This window comes from Macaca nemestrina, chromosome 1, assembly GCF_043159975.1.
Source record: "Macaca nemestrina isolate mMacNem1 chromosome 1, mMacNem.hap1, whole genome shotgun sequence".
Lineage (NCBI taxonomy): Eukaryota > Metazoa > Chordata > Mammalia > Primates > Cercopithecidae > Macaca > Macaca nemestrina.
In genome coordinates, this window is record NC_092125.1 from 166,925,896 (window position 1) to 166,943,078 (window position 17,183).

Consider the following 17,183-nt stretch of genomic DNA (forward strand, 5'->3'; position numbering starts at 1 on the left):
ATCGAGGGTGTCAATTCAGTAAAAGGCAGTTGTATAGGAGCTCTTCCTTATGCGAGTGTGACAATACACAAAAAGTCCTATTTTCAGCTGTGGCATCAGACTTGCTATTGTGTAATCACAGCTGTCATGAGACATTTCATATCCAAAGTCATTTAGGGGCATTTTCTTACATGAATTGCTGTGTAGAAGGTTTAGACTTGCTCTTAAAACTTTAGTTCTTGAATTACTTTAGATTTGCCCCAATTTTGGCTCAAGTACCATAGGAAATGTCAAAAAAAAGTATTGTGGTGGGAGGGAAATGTTGAGCTATCAACCTCAGAGAATTTGCTGCTGAAATTCTCTACCTCCCTCACACCATTTGACTACATTAAGTTGACATTCCAAGTCAGTCGTGATTAGGCCCTTTGGTGTTAAACAGCCGAAGCGCATCCTCTCCGGAGAGGAAGAGCAGTGCACAGGAAGCCTGGGGACAGTCAGTCTTGACAATATATTTACTTCAGAGAAAAGTGGCTGTCAGGTGACCCACAGCAGGTGAAAAGACAGAGCAGGAGGGTGAGGAATTCAGCAGGAAGATGGACACCAAATAAACACAACAAAATCAAACAGATTAAATCAGTATGCTCCTTAGTAATAAAGCAATGTGACTATTGTCTTACATGGCTAAATATATTTTTTAAACCCGCTCTGGTTCATCTTGAAAGAACCCATACTAGATGTGTTAAGAATCAAAGTTTCTGGCCAGGATTTGAGATTTCTGCGGCAGAGAGTATAGAAACACATTGTACAAATATGCACAAAGTTCAAATTCTCTCTTTTTTTTTTTTTTTGAGACGGAGTCTCGCTCTTACCTAGGCTAGAGCATGCAGTAGCACGATCTCGGCTCACTGCAACCTCCGCCTCCCGAGTTCAAGGGATTCTCCTGCCTCAGCCTCCCGAGTGGCTGGGACTACAGGCGCCCGCCACCACACCCGGCTAATTTTTGTATTTTTAGTAGAGATGGGGTTTCACTATGTTGGCCAGGCTGGTCGAACTCCTGACCTCGTGATTCGCCTTCCTCGGCCTCCCAAAGTGTTGGGATTACAGGCATGAGCCACTGCGCTTGGCCAGTTCAAATTCTTTGTGTGTGCTGTTTTCTCTATGAATCACAGTGCATTGAAAGAACATGTTACAGGTTTATCTGAGGTCACTTGGGGCCAGGTTTCTGAGTGACAGTTTACTCTTACTTTCCTCTCTGACCAACAAGGCAAATCACATGAAGGAGGTGAAACAACTCATCTTGAAAAAGAGTGACAGTGTGGGGAATGGCTTATAGCAATCAAGAAGTATTAAGGGGATAGAATTTTAAAAAAAGTTACAGAAACAAACAAACAAACAAAACAGAGGGAAATGAGTTACTAGGCATTGAAAGATAGGAAGCCCTAAATTGCCCCAATTGATGTTGCAGACAGGAACAAACTTGGCTACATAAATAATGTTAAATATCTGTCTGTTGCTAACTCACATGAAACTAGGTAGCTGGCTCTATTTTCACCAAACTTGAAAGGTTCTTTTGGGAGGATCTGATTAAAAATATAAAGCATGTGATGTAGTTTAAATTCCCTTTGGGGGACTTAAGAGGCACACCTTAACTTATTTCTCTGGGAAAATAGGCAGTTCTTTCTCCAGAAGGGCTTCAGACTTTGATCAAGCTACTTCTCACATAGGCAACTGTGCATTCTACTCTTCCAAGAGTAGCAGAAGGAACTTATTTAGCTTTAGTTAACCATTCTCCCAAGCAGTGTGGGATGGGCCAAGTGGTTTACACTATGGAAGAGCCGGAGGGGAGTTCCGACAACAAAGGAAGACAGTGGGGAATGGGAATCCCATGGGAAAAATGGAATGGGAAAGCCCTAGGTGGGAGACACCATGCAAAAATGAGAGAGGCAACAGGACCTTGTCTCCTGCTGGGAGGTGGAAAAAGAGAGAGACCAGCTTTGGAAAGGGGAATGATGCTCCAGGCAAAATGAAGCATTGAAACCTTGGAAAACCATCCAGCTGAACAGCCATTCTCAACTCTTCATTTTCATCACAGCATAAGGAAAGAGGCATAAAGGCATTTCCTGAAAATGCCACCAACGACTTATTTCTCTGGGAAAATTGACCACACATCACTGAAAAGCACTAGAAAAAAAAATGTCGAAAAGTTTGCTCAGGTCTCACAATGCCGATGTTTATACCATTTGTCAACATAAGGACACCCAAAAATGATGAAGAAATGAAAGCTTCAAGAAAATACAGGTTCTAAATTTTGTGATTTCTGATGTGGTACATGGTTGGAATTTAAACAAACATTTCCCCTCAAAGGAGACATTTTTATTTAAGAAATAATATCTAAATTACAAGACCTTCCTTGGCGATTTCTTCCTTATTTTTTGAATAGCTCTGTATGGAACAGCATAAGAAAATTCCTGCAAAACACAGGCGTTAATGTTCTTGTATTTGTTTATTTGCTTAGGTAAAGCACTTTGCCTCCTTTGCTGAGAAGGTGGTTTTAAAAGAAGAGTCAGGTAATAGTAGCAAAACACACAGCAAAACAATTTCAACCAGAAACACAGGGCCTTGGGGATTTCAGACAATTAAAAATAGCCAGTCAAAACCACAAACGGATTAAAAGAGAGGAGAGAATTTTTACCAACTGTGGGAGTGGTGGCTGCGCTCAAGGAATTGGTTGACGATATTGAAGAAGTGCTTTCAGCCCGCGCTAAGGGTGCTATTGGAGGAGGGCTGGAAGAATGAATGGGAGGGCTAAAAGGTCTGGACTGTAAGGAGAAGAAAAGAGATGAAAAGTTAGATACACAGGTTGCAGCATTTTTGTTCCATATTGTTAATGTCTCCCAGCCCCAGATACGACAACTTAGGTTTTTAAAGAATAGACGACACCATTTTTACACTGTAATTAATTATATCTATACGAGAGTTTGTGGAATTGAGCTGGAGAAACGATAAACCATAATATGCTAAACCTGAGCTTAGAGAAGCTGGGATCTGTGACACGGTCAGTGGGTCTGTTTCAGCACCGAACTCACATGCCCTCAGGGACTCAGCAGGTAACACAGAGTGAGAGTTCATACTCATCTAAAGCTAACAAAATACAAAAATACTGTACTGTGCTAGCTCAGCCAAATACTATGGACATCATTTGTTTGTGACTCCTGTGTGCAAATGCCAAAGAAATCTACCTCTGCCACAAGTCTCTCTTAATTGTTCACACAGAATGTTTTCTACTCCTCAGCCTTAAAACACACGGCAAGAAACTTCTGCAACAAATTCCCCAAGCCACCACTCCTTCACTGTATATTCACATAGTGTGCCTACTATGAATAAGTCATCTGCATTCTGGGATCAGAAACCAGGATTTGCCCTCTCTTGAAGTTTTCTAATATCAGACAAATATTGTGAAACAGCTCTCTTTCTAAAGGATTTAGTGCTATTGAATGTTACTATCATCATTTGCATCTAACCCACTGTAGCAGAGATGAGGGCCCAAGCATACCATGCCTGTCATTTTAGACCTTGGCTTGAAAGATGGCAGAAATTTGAGGAGGGTTGAAATGTACACTCATACCACAGTGACTGTCTTTCAGATGCCACCTGTCAAGGTTGTTTGTACAAGTTCTCTAAACGCTTAGACCTGAAGGCATTTGGAGCTTCTGTTTGTCATTCTCACTGTTTCTGAGCAAGTCAGAGCAGAAGGGAACATACCACATCTCCAACTCCAGGCTTGCCTGGTGGTAGCTTTGGCCGGGATGGAGGCCGGGGAGGGGGTGGAGGTGGAGTGGTACTGCAGCAAGGAACCAAAGGAGTGGCTGGTCGAGCAGGGGATGATGCACCTGAAAAACAAGCTGGTATTAAAAATGGCTGGAAACACAGGGGGCCAAAGCGCTGTTATCACAGTACAATGCCAGTCCCGGACACATTTATTTATTTATTTATTTATTTTTGCCTTGGCAGTTACTACACTAAACACTGTAGCATTTTGTTTTTTCTCTTTTTTTTCTTAATAAAGAAAAAAAATTACTCAGTTCCACTACGGGTGATGGCAGAAGCTCATTGCCTTTTGTTGTCATGTGACACCCAGGGAAAGGTAAATCCTTTTATTGCTCTGTGACAGAAGGTAAGGTCTTAAGACTCTTGGCTGCGTGGTAGGTGCCTTTCATTATCATCATATACACACTAAACACATAATAAATTCTCTTGCATTTTGCATGTATTTAGAATTTGTTTATGTCCAAGATGAAAATGGGGGTTAGAACTTGAAGGAAGATGAATGATTTTTTCCACTTTAGGCTTTTCTTCTTCAAATGTGATTAAGAGAATTATGCTTTTGACTGTAGTTAAACTATGAGCGCCAACTTTATTAATGTACCCAAACACTGGATGGTAAGCAAAAGACAAAATACAAGAAAATAAATTAGATGTTGCATGAATACTTTGTATTTAGAATCTTAATAACAGAAATGCACTGAATTTAGAGGATTTTATTTTGTGAAGGAGGCTGCTTGGGAATCTGTCAATGCAGAGTTTGCCCACGATGATTTTTGAAAGAGCCTCTTGGATTTACTTTTCTGGCTGTCAATGACAAGCGCATGAAACACAGAAGACACACAGAGGCTGGCATGCACATCAGTCAGCACACCAGTGGGGTCTCTGGATTCAGGAATCTGCCTAACTTCAGTCGTATGTCTGAGATACACAGGGAAACTTTACTAAAAACCTTTAAAAAGTCAAATCAATGTTCAAACCGTTCTTGTTCAGAAAAGTTCCGACTGCTCCTGAGGTTTTTGTCACTTCCGTTAGAAACACAGGTCTCAAATCATCCCAAGAAAATTCTAAGAAATCCTGCCCTGGGAAAATATCCACACTTCATCCCCCATACCTGCCACCCCCTCACCACCTCCCAAACAACACACCACAAAACTGGGCTCTCTGGAGAGTTTTTATATCAGCATCTCAGTCTCCAAATTCTCAGACTCTCAAAAGCTTTGAAGTTGAGCAGCAAAACCTATCATTTCAGAAATCTGCTGTGTTTTAAGAGAGTCCCTGGGGGATTAAACCTTGTGCCTTTTGTTTAAATAATCTGAAATCCTGAGTGTGTTTCTCTGTGTTGTTTATTCTATGTGTAATCACATTAGTGTGAAACCTACTAATTATTTCCCCCTCTCCCTCTCTATCTCCACCTTCCTCTACCACTACCACCTGTATTCTTACTTTTTTTCTCTACTGGGCCAGGGTCTATGCTAAGCACTTTACACGTATTACCTTATTCCCCTGACAAGCTTTGGAGGTAGGTACTGTTAGGCATCTATGCAGAATCTGAAGCTCAGAGATGTTCAGTAACTTGCCTAAGGTCATGTAGCTAAAACTGTGTATGTACCTCCGAAGCTCACGCCCTTAAATGCAATCTCTTATAGCTTGAGATGGACTGTGGTGGAGAGTCCCACATTTTGCATAAAGTCTGTTCTTATTTTTGCTTGGCTTGCACATCTCTCTCTCAATATAGATGTTTTTAGTCTTTGGCTAATCTTCTCTTTAAAAAAAGGTATGTTTTGACAGGCCCCACTACAAAGTTTTCTTTTGATTATTGTGTTAGTAGATTTACACCCAGGATATTTTCAGAAGACAGAAGCAACAGCATAGAGATCAATAAATCTTTAAACAGTGAAGCCTCAGAACTTTTTTTTTTTTTGGTGGTGATGGAGGAGGAGGTGTTCTATTTAGCTTTGTGAAAACCATGCCATAGGAAAGGCCCAAAATGTCTATCTGTAGGTCTGTTTCCAAGAAATAGTCTTTTGAATAATTCTAAAAAAAAGCCAACTCTTTATCCTTTTCCTACATGTTCCAGAACAAAAAAAAATTTTAAACTCCTTTCAATGATGCCTGGGAAAGTACTAAGGAGCCACCACCAAGTCAGTGTGGAATACTGAAAAACACTGGATGAAGAACCAGATGATTTGAGTTCTGGCCCTGCTGGCCTGAAACCTCAGCTTCCTTGTTTTAAGAGACATTGTTTCTACCTTACAAGGTATTTGTAACAAATAAAATTGAAAATGCTTATGAAAATGTTGACTATATAAAATGCTACACAAATAGAAAGGAGTAGATACTGGTGATGATGATTAAGATTGTGTTTTTTGATACAAATACAACTAAAAAGTTAAAAAAAAGTTGTTCATTGAAAAGTTAATTGTTTTCCTTTATGGATGCCCCATTGAAATCACTTTTTTCTGTACTGAATTGAAGTAATTGATTTGTTTTGCAGCTAGAAGGACAAGGATATTTCAGTTAAAACCCTGCTTGACCAAACCCTGAGGCTTAGCAGAGGATATTCAGGGCCTGAGGGGTATTTCACAATTGAACTAAGGCTTCACATACTTTTGTGAAATTACTCAACTGTTTCACATTTTATTAGTGTAGATGGCTATCATTTGCACATCTCTATCCTCACTCTTCAATTTTGAAATGCATTTTCATTTCCCCCTTAAAAAGTGTTTATTTCCAGAACAATGCTGGAAAATGATTTGGACAGCACCACTGTTTAAGGTTTAACTTTAAAACCCCCCAAAACACTGAGTTTTGTGAGTTAAAAAAGGTTGGCAACCATTGACATGCTCTCAATCCATTCGTTGTTCTCAAGCTGGTTTAATCAATTTCTTTGGCAACCCCCAAAGACCACGTATCTACCGCTTCCACTTTCATTTCTTTTTTTATGTGTGTGTTGGGCTGGAGCAGTGGAAGTAGCTGGAAGACATGGTCAAGGCACAGTCTGTGGAATCCAACAGATCTGGGGCCGTATCCTGGCTCTGCTACTTACTAGCTTTGTGATTACAGCTAAGTTACCTTTTTGAGCTTCAGTTTCCTAATCCACAAAATGAGGCTAATAGTTCGTGCTGTTGCTGGGAGAATCAAGTGAGTTAAAACATATGCACTTTGAAATATGTGAAGAACTAAACAACCTTTCCCAAGTTGTGTTTCTTACACCATAATTATACCATTTCTTTGAACAAACCATTAAATATGTATGTAAATGATTATATGCTATGTTTCCCTTTTTGATGACTAACACATTAAAAGCCCTGAAACATTACTAATAGAGCTTTCTGCAATGGTGAAAATATTCTAGAACTGTCTAATAAGATAGTTGCTAGCCACATATAGCCACTGAGCACTTGAATTGTGGCTGCTGTATCTAAAGAATGAACTTTTTGTATTAATGTTAAGCAACTATAATTATAATTAAAATAACCCCATGTGGCTAGGCACTACTGTATTGGACATTGCTGCTCTAAAATACTTGTGGTTAGGAAATATATTCAGTTAATTCAACCCCAGGTAGCTCAGACTAATTTGTTTATTGACTTGTGTGTTTGCATATAACATCTTTAGTTTACAAAGTTGGAAAATGTTGCACTGAACATTCTTTCTTTACTTACTCCTTTCTTTCCCTGGCCCTCAAACTTGGTGCAAGCCAACAAAACTCTTTTCCCCCCGGCCTCTGGCACACAACCCCCATGGGAGAAGAGATAGCCTTTGCCAAGAACCAGCGTCTGCATTCCAGTAAAGTGCTGTTCTGGCCAAAATAGGTATTTATAACTTTTGCCATAAGGAAATTGAAGTTATTGGAGCAAATTCTTAACTTCCAACTGCTTTTCAACAGCAGGTGCCTCTTCTGATTCACAAGGTTATCAGTACTGTCTATACTTGGTCAGTGACAGTCACCTTGCTGTAGATAACATTTTAAAAGTGAGTGCATAATGGTATACAATTAAATATGCTTCGAGAAGTGCAAGAAAGTTAGTTTCATCAGGCCTGATGTTATAAAAAGCAGGTAGTAAGAAGCATTGCTAATCTTTAAAACATGAGGCCATACCCTATTGTTTCAATCTTAAATTTATATTTCTTCCAGCTTGTAAATGTTCCATCAATAAAAGATTAAGCAGCAAATAAACTGGGACTTAATTAAGGAGATCATGCTGCAGAGTTTTATTTATTCACACGCTTCAGTAACCCAGTTCAATCTTTTACTTAGAAATCCAATCTTTTAATACCAGTAAAGTCAAGCTTTTTCCAGCTCAATTATTAAGATCAAGAGTCTTTACTGGTGACATTTTAAAATAATTTCAAATACGGGTATGGAAGCTAAACATTAAAATCACAACAAAACTCTCAAAAATTCCAGAAAGAAAACAAAAGTTCCTTTCTTCCTAATTAGATTAGTGATAAATTCAATTGGACAAATATCTTCGAGAGCTTTATGAAAGGTGTTAGATGAAACACAGTTGAATTACCAAAGCCACCTGTCCTCTCTACTCCTGATAAAGGTGTTTCCTTTGAGGACAGCATTGTGGCCTACCCTTGGAGGGAGGTGGGTATTCTTTAAATGTCCTTTCAGGAGTCTGAGAGCCTGGCTTAGGAGAGCTGCATAGAAAATAAAAGTACACACCCCTCTTTTATAATGGACAACTAACGTCTTTGGGTTTGTGGTTTGGAGGATTTACATAGTCATTCTTTATTATCTTTACAGGTAGATAAGGAGCTTTGTATCTCCCCAAAGACCTAAAAGAACAATAGAGGAATGGAGATGGATGCTGTAACCCTCTAGAATTAGAGGAGCACAGACCGAGTACATTTTGAGAGAAGACTTTAGGTGATCTTGTTGATGACACTGTGCAGTGTAGATGGGTGTCAGTAGTCAAATAAGTTTGGAATATTTATAACCAAACCTTACAAAAGTGCCTGGAGACCACACTGGTTAACAACATAGGCTCCAGATCAGAGAAACCTGAGTATGAATCCAGTTCATTGCCTCCAGCTTGTAAACTTGGGCAAATTACTTGACATCTCTGAGCCTCAGTTTTCCCATCTGTAAAATGAGAAAGATAACAGTATCTACCACATGGTGGTGTTGTATGAAATAATGCACAAAAAGCATTTAGGGCCAAAAAGCATTTAGGGCTGGGCACGGTGGCTCATGCCTATAATCCCAGCACTTTGGGAGGCTGAGGCAGGTGGGTCACTTGAGGCCAGGAGTTCAAGACTAGACTGGCCAATATGGTGAAACTCTGTCTCTACTGAAAACCCTGTCTCTACTGAAAAAAGTAGCTGGGCCTGGTGGCATGCACCTATAATCCCAACTACGCAGGAGGCTAAGGAAGGAAAATCGCTTGAACCCAGGAGGCGGAGGTTACAGTGAGCTGAGATGGTGCCACTGCACTCCAGCCTGGGCATCAGAGCAAGACCTTGTCTGAAAAAAAAAAAAAAAAGAAAAGAAAAAGAAAAGAAACAAACAAACAAACAGTGTGGTGCCCAGGACAAGAAACTGTAGTTTCTATTGTTTGCAAAATAAAGGCTCCCAAAGGTCTTATGGTAAAAATACTTGCTGATTTTGAATAGTTTTCCTTTTGGGAGGAAGAGGACCTGGAGGCATACACACCTAAAAATATAAAACACTGGTTTTGTGTGCAGTACAGGTGAACTCCTAGCCCTCTTCTTGATCACCATGGACTCTGTCACTTTAAGCACAGAAGAATTTGCAAGCACAGAGCAAGTACTGCAAGACTTCATTGAAAGAGGCAGTGATAATGACTGAATATTAGAATTTCTCTCTTACTAGATTTAAGTACCTTTCACTTTATTGCCTCTTTCACAGCAAATGAAAAACAAATACATGGCACCCCCTGAAGGCCCCTAAACTGAACCCACATGCACAGGAAGGAAAGCACTGGGGGGTGTTGTCAGACAAATTTGGGCAAGAGTGGAATAAATGATATGGGGGAAGATGCATTTGAAAATCTTGATATTGCTTTAGTATGCATGGTAGGTGTTCCCATAATTAAAACACACAAAATGAAGCTTCAAATAAGGAAAAAAAATAAAATTCAATGTCAGAATTGGCATAGAGTCCATCACCTGTCACCACACTTAGAGTTGACCTCATGGCCTGATGAGTGTGTCAACTGGTGAGAACAGAGAACAAGTTTGTCTTCAGTGACAGCTTGATGAGATTACAGATGCAATATATGTATCTCTCTTTTTTTTTTCCTTTTGCCTTTTCCTAAAATCTCCTTTTCAAACCTTACATCTTTTTAAAGAAATTAGAGGGGTTAACGTGGTTCTTCCACAACCAAAAAAGAAAAGAAAAAAATTGGAAAAAAAAAAAAAAAGAAACCCACCCGCCTCCTCCTGCCTACATACACACACAACACACTGGCCCACAAAACCTAGTGTCCTTGTGGGGGCATCCGACAAGGAAATCAGACATTTAACATGAAACCCACTCTATGTGAAATCTGTCTTCCTAGAACTTTCCTGAATTCCAAACAATGGCATGACAGCTTTGTTTTAGAAATCAAGACCTCTTAACTGCACGGTAGACGGCAGGGCACACCTAAGGGCTGAGAGTGCAAGGCAGGACACATCCACAGACTTGGACCATGACTGTGAGCATCTACCATCTGATGGACTAGGACATGCTGCAGGGCCACAGGACACCCAGACCGGGGGAGCGAGGGCTGAAGCTCTGAAGCCAGCTGCCAGGCAGGAGGAGGGTGTTGCTCACACTGCAGCAGCCATGGCCATTCCCCGGCACAAGAAGCACACTCAAGCGTAAGACATACCACTGGTGGTCCCCGTACCAGGGCCCGAGCCAGGTCCGGGGGACGAAACCACAGTCCTGTAGGTGGGTGGTGGTGGGGGAGGTGGAGTTGCTCTTTGTCCCAACCCAAAATCTTTAGGAGATGAGATTGTTTCTAAGTAATCATCTTTAATGAAGGTCTGCTCAGCGACTTTCTTCTGGACTTCTTCTAAATTGAGCGGCGATGGTACATTGCGAGGAGGCCCGGGAGGCCCTGGGGGGCCCATGGGACCTGGGGGGCCGAGAGGGCCTGGAGCTGGGGAGTCAGCTGGGTTGTCTGGTGTAGCTGGTGGGGACACCACTTTTTCCCTTGGAGTCAACTCCGGAGTAACATGTTCCGGGGACGTATCAGAAAAATGGACCCACTTTTCTTCAGCATTAACAGCAACAGACTTGGGGGACAATACTGGCCCAAAAATGCTGTCCAAGTCATTGATGGATGGTAGTTTTTCAATTTTGATCTCTGTGGCTGACTGGTCATTTCCTGTGGTTAAAGTAGTTGATTTTAAACTTTAATTGACTTATTATTTGTGTGGGGATTGAGGGAGGGAGTCAAAGACTGGAAAATACATTGCTGTGTGAGGTGCCTCAGTGGGCGTACTTCATGATGTAAAAATATCTTTATTGGATTAGGAGCCTAAGGTGAGGGGAAAGATCCCCCCTCCATAAAGTGAGCATCATATTTTTATGCTATTATTTACTCTTTTTCGCAAGCTGAGCACAAGCCAGCTACTTTGACCATCATGTAAAATGCCGTGCATGATACTGCTCTCAAAGGCTCCTCACAGGTGCACAAAGTATGATCATTTTGAGAAGTTAGTGTCAGATTCACAGAGAAGTACAGGCTCTGGGACTGCAAATTCCAAAAGCAAGGTCCCTTCTGAAAATCTGACCTACTAAAATACACATCACACAACATAAAAAGAATTGAGAAGTGAAAGCTGGCCTCATATTTTATTAAGATTGTCTACTCTCGTATATTAAATCAAGACTTTGGTGAAACTGATTATAATATTTGTTAATTTAAAAAAGTGATCACATCATATTTAGCTGTATATCCTCAACCTTAAAAAACACCAGAAACACAGTGCAAAGATTAAGAAGATATCACCACAAAGATACTTACAAACACAGATATACACACCCCACACACAATACACACATAGATTATTGAGGAGGCATTTGCTACTTATTAGAACTGTCACATATATACCTGCTTAATAGGGAAGAAAATAATTTAAAAAATTTTAAGTAATTTATTTTCTCATTAAGTCTAACCTGTCAACATCATAGGCATAACTGTGATATTTATCTATAGGATGTCATGATACCGAAAAGTCTCTGTTTTGCTAAAATATTAGCATAAGCTATTCCTTCTAATTCATAGCAATAATAAGAGAAAAAATTAAAAACGGTCTTCTACAGCTCTGTATGAAGAACTGCACTTTTAAAAAACTGAGATTATTCACATTACAAATTGTTACCTAAACAACTGGAAGGCATGAGCAGAAGTCACTTTACCTTTATATAACTTTTGGACTATATGAGCCATCTTAGTATTTCTATATTTCTAGTTTGAAAGGAATTAACTTTCAAGGTTCCAAGCTGTAGATAAATGGGGAAGCATTTTGCATGGTCCACAATATTTATAATCTTGTGCTAGTAGGTATATTTATATCTAACACAATTTGTGGAAATACAAGGGGCCAAAATGTCTTGAACCTGCAAACATCTTTACTTACGAAGCTCTGGATGACTCTCTATTGGGTTTGAGTCAATATAAATTTCATAAATGACTACATCTTGCTTTTGCTTTTGTTGATGAATGCCCTACTCTGCAGCTATCAAACTCACCAGGCTGCATAAATAGCAAAAGATGAAGCTGCAATAGAATTCCGAAGGTGATAAACAACCACATTCTAAGGGCCCAGGCACATAAAACAGCCATTACTACTTTTGACTTGCTAGTCTAGTAAGACTTGGCAGACTATAAGTTGTATGAATACATAGTATTGATTTTAATAGATGGTAAAGATATGCCTTAAGCATTATCTGTCTACAGGCATGTAGCAATTCCTTGCCGTATTTCATAGTCTTCACATATCTCTTTGCCATGGGATAATAAATACTTGAATGACTACTGGAAAAAGAATTTCCCCACCACCAGTATACTGCACACCCTAGGAACCATTTTATGTCTTCATAGACTAGATAGTTTCAGTCTTAGCAAAACTGTCTTGAAAAAATACCAATTGTGCTTTGAGATTATGAATTTGTAAATCATTAAAATGAGATCCAATGAAGTGAGGGCTTAATTAAACAATGACTTTCCATATTGAGTTTTTTTTTCTTTCATTTTACAAAATGGCCCTCATTCAACAAAATTATACCAAGGAAAAATTAATTGAGAAATTATTACTATTTTTTTTGTGTGAAACCTGGAAGTGGTGCTTTAAAATAAATCTGCATAAGAAATTCTAATAGAAGCAAAACTAAATGTCAACATTGTAATGTTTTTGTGTAGCCTACAGTTTTCAACACATCAAGGGCATGTTTATCCAGGGCCACTGCTCTGTTTGACACGTCATCCCAGAACTGAAAAAATAAAAGCGTACCTGGTCCAATTGTTAAAGGGGATCCTGTTCGGGGTGGGGTAGCTGGTACATTTTTTGGAGGCAGTGGTGGAGGTGCTGCAAAGAGATAAGAAATCAAGTATCATTGGTCATGTTCTTCCTAAGCTATACAACACACTTTAAATAAGCAGCATTTGGGCTTTCAGTTATATTCCTGCTATTGGAAATGGAATAGCAATCAATGGTCTATTTGTTTAAACTTCGAAGCCAAAGAACTGAAGCAGAACCCATTCAGATTCTTCCATTTTATGAGAACAAGAGAATGTCAAAAGAATGTTGGACATTAATAATAATATCACCATTTTATTCATTAAAATATGATTCAACACACAAACCTCAAGCGACAACTATGTCCTACCTCCTGTACTAGGAACTAGGGTCATAGGGTTGAATAAAAATAGCCTCTGGCCTCAAGGGATTTATGACTGACTGAATGAACTCATGTTAGCTGACAGTTACAGTCGAGGGTTTGATAATGGAAATAACAGGTTGGGTGGGGGCTCCTGTGAGGGGTTTTTAATCCAGTCAGGATCTTGGTGTCCGGATTGAGTTGGGAAAGATTTCTCAAAATTATATTTCTTAAATTTTAGTACATTTTTTAAAGTTAGAAGCAAACTAACTCCTTGGGTCAAGGAAGAATGAACAGATTCCTTTGACAAAAATTACAGCCAAAACAAGTATCATGGTCCCTACGAAGAGATTCACCCTTCTGAGTTGGACTTGTCAACTTTCTGTGCAAAGTTTGAAATTACTGTTTCAATGGGTTCATTTCTTCTTCCTCTTTCTTTCAGTGTATGTTTTCTTGCCACTGGCCCTATTTGGTAGATTCAAAGAGTTCACACTAATTCAATAGGCCATCCCAAAGTTTAGCTGTGAATCTGAATGCCGTCCACTCTCTCATAACCTAAACGCAGAGGGAGGCAGGTGGGCACATGGCTGGGGAGTGCTTGCTGGTGCCTTCCACTTGACTAAATTAGGAAGAAGCTTTTCATGTCATTCCTCCCTCCTCCTCCCCTTCCCGTACTTTATTTATTATTTTTAGGTAGCATCCTGTTCTTCCACACAATAAGTATGACTAACAACTCTCATCCTAAAGCCTAGGAATATGTGGTTCTTAATCTTAGTTATGAGCTTCTGAAAACTACACCTCTAGTGGATCATATTTTCCCATAGAAGTTAACAGTCAATCAGGGGCTCTGCTCCTGATTAAGGATCTCTGCCAAAAATCAAGGTCATAATCAACAAAATACGATAAAAACAAATAAAATACTATAAAAGCCTACTAAGCTAAAATAGAAAACATATGCTGCAACTACAAAATGAGCAGAATGGTACAATGCACATCAATTAAACAACAGTCTGCATGGTGCTAAGTGCAACCACAGCACTTAAGGCTCACAACTCTGAAATACCAATAGTTAAAACCAATACATCATCCCCATAAACAATTCACTTACTTTCTTGGCATTTAGGAAAGGGTTTTCTAGGGATCACTTGTATAGCTCAGGTCTGTAAAGAAAGCTTTTCAAAGAAGTTACAGCTTTTTCACTGGTTTTGTTTTGCAGGGAAAAGCATTCAAAATCATGCCACTGTGGTTCAAATATTTTAAAAATATGTTTTTCAAAGTTCAGAAGTTTTTAAAAAATTGTTGATAATGATGTTTTTCCTATCCTGTTTAATGAGAGAAACATCTTTGGAAAGGCTAGATCACATGGCTTTATAGCAATAATATTTCCAACAAACAACCTCTCAGCCTTTGATTATGAATCCCCTCGGTTAATTCTCAGGATCATGTTTAGGCACCAAGGTGCAAGCTCTGGAGATACTGAACTGGAAAAAGTATTAGTTGGTCTGTATGTGAGCCCAAAGGAGCAAAAATACCCTCTGCATCTCCCTCCTCCCAAAACGCATCTTTTTGAAATCCAGTTCTCCAAAGAGTGCCTTCCACAGGCGGCATGCTTCAGAGGCAGTATACTGAAAAGGGAATTCAATAAATCTGTAAGAAGGGTGGCTTTGCCTGATGAACCATCCATTCAGTCCAAATAGCCCAACCCATCACCGGTGAAGGGCTATCTAGATCTTCAGGACCTCCTTTCCCAGCCACCTGGGTCATGCTGGAAGAAGCCAGACTGATGGCAACTTTCACATACATTTACTCTGATCTACTGTCTCAGCTTCTGTCTACCATATAGCCTCAGTTCTCTTGTTCCCCAATTGTCACTCTTTTCTATCAATGTGTTCTTTCTGTCCCGTGTAGCCTCAGTTGTTCTATAGGATGAGCAGAGACCATATCAGACTTGTTCACCTCTGTGTTATATGATAGCTTAATGCCCGGAACGCAGTAGTTTCTTTAGCTCACTTGCTTCTTATTCTTACATATATACAATGAATAAATGAATGAATAAGCATGTGGGATTTCAGAAAAGGCTATGACTCAAGGTTAATAATTTGCTTTATTGTATTATTTTCTTCCTGTCTTCATAAGCTGCCCTGAGTTCTTTAACTTGAAAGTCTGTTAGAATAACATCTCTTCTTAATATTATTCAGTTCTAACGTTGCTTACGTAGACTTTCTAAGAGTTGCCTATGCATGTTTCACTATGCAGACAGACAGTAAAATGAGTCAGTTATTTTTCCAGACAGAGCAGACACGTAACTTACTTCCAGTGGGAAAAGGCCTTGTTAACTTTGGCGACTCCATGCTTGGATTAATTGGTTGGCCTGAACCCCATATCTCAGGCTGGTCTAAAAGAACTGGAAACAAAAAAGAAGATTTCCCAGGGAGAATTAAAAAAAATCCCCATACTTTAGAACTTAAAATTTCAATTTCAATTCGAGCTTTACAAAATTATTTTCCTCTTGTCTCAGTACTAAAACATTAATTTAGGAATGTGCTGCTCCTTATTCTTTTCAAGCAGAGAATAGAAATAGGAGTGTGGTGAGAGTGTGGGTGGGAGGAGTATCTGTGTGTGTGTGCATATAGCTACATAAAAACTTTCAGAGCAGAATCTGCATTTTCTTCCTGGGTGGTCACTTAAGGACATTCTGAGTATCAGTACATGTACTGGCTCTGTTTCAGGTACCCATTTGAAAATCCAGACATTAACCCCATGAACACTTGTTTTGTTGTAAGTTCGTTTATTTAAAGCCTCCTATGAATATGCTTCAAAACCGAAATGCCTGCATTCTATGCAGTGGTTCCTATCCTTGAAGGGTTCTACAGGGTTTTTACATAAACCTTTTACAGCATCATAAAAAGAAATTAAAAACGCTTGGTGAATATGTTAAAAGAACCAGAAAAATGAGTGCTTAGATGTTTAACATAGGGCCATTAGGTTTTGGGCCTAAGGACACTGAATTTAACATTTCTTCTCTTTCTTTCTGCTTTCTGTTCTGATTTTTAAAAATAGCTATGACAATGCAAATAGTTAGTGCTTCTCAGCCCCTATCCTGTGGCAGGGACTATGCAAGTACTCCTGTCATTCATTATGTCGTCTAGGACAGGATGAGAAGTCAGTTGGATGTGGTTTGAATCTATCCTCTGCATTGACTGTAGGACCTTGGCAAGTTGCTTAACCTCTCTGCGCTGCCTTCCTTTAGTGTAAAGTGGAGATAATAAAAGCAACCTTAGGGAGTTATGAAGAGAATTAACAGATGAAAGATATATTAATATAGTATATATAAAATGTATATAAAACACATATCACAAGGCCAGTAGCTATTACTATCTATTTGAATACTCACACCACCACCATGTGGTTGACACCAGTACCACTTGTGGGAGAGGAAACTAATGATTGGAGTGGTTTAATGAAGTGTCCATGGTAAAAACAGAAGAGCTAAGATCTGATGCAGCAGACCTAACTCTAAAATACATATTTT

At 39.5% G+C, this 17,183-nt stretch overlaps 1 protein-coding gene across 33 annotated transcripts in view; it reads right to left on the reverse strand.

Moving 5' to 3' along the window:
- The window catches only part of LOC105498451 (SH3GL interacting endocytic adaptor 1), a 216,421-nt gene that overhangs the window by 58,387 nt on the left and 140,851 nt on the right, over nucleotides 1-17,183 (reverse strand). For 17 of the 33 annotated variants that reach the window (XM_071091696.1, XM_071091686.1, XM_071091673.1 and 14 more), the window contains 5 exons: nucleotides 15,963-16,055; nucleotides 13,285-13,359; nucleotides 10,653-11,153; nucleotides 3,742-3,869; nucleotides 2,672-2,798 (listed from right to left, as the gene is read on the reverse strand). In XM_071091696.1, coding sequence (XP_070947797.1) covers nucleotides 2,672-2,798; nucleotides 3,742-3,869; nucleotides 10,653-11,153; nucleotides 13,285-13,359; nucleotides 15,963-16,055 — 924 coding nt within the window. The remainder of the gene's footprint in view (nucleotides 1-2,671; nucleotides 2,799-3,741; nucleotides 3,870-10,652; nucleotides 11,154-13,284; nucleotides 13,360-15,962; nucleotides 16,056-17,183) is intronic. The other 16 variants (XM_071091756.1, XM_071091752.1, XM_011770582.2 and 13 more) reach the window with 2 other exon arrangements.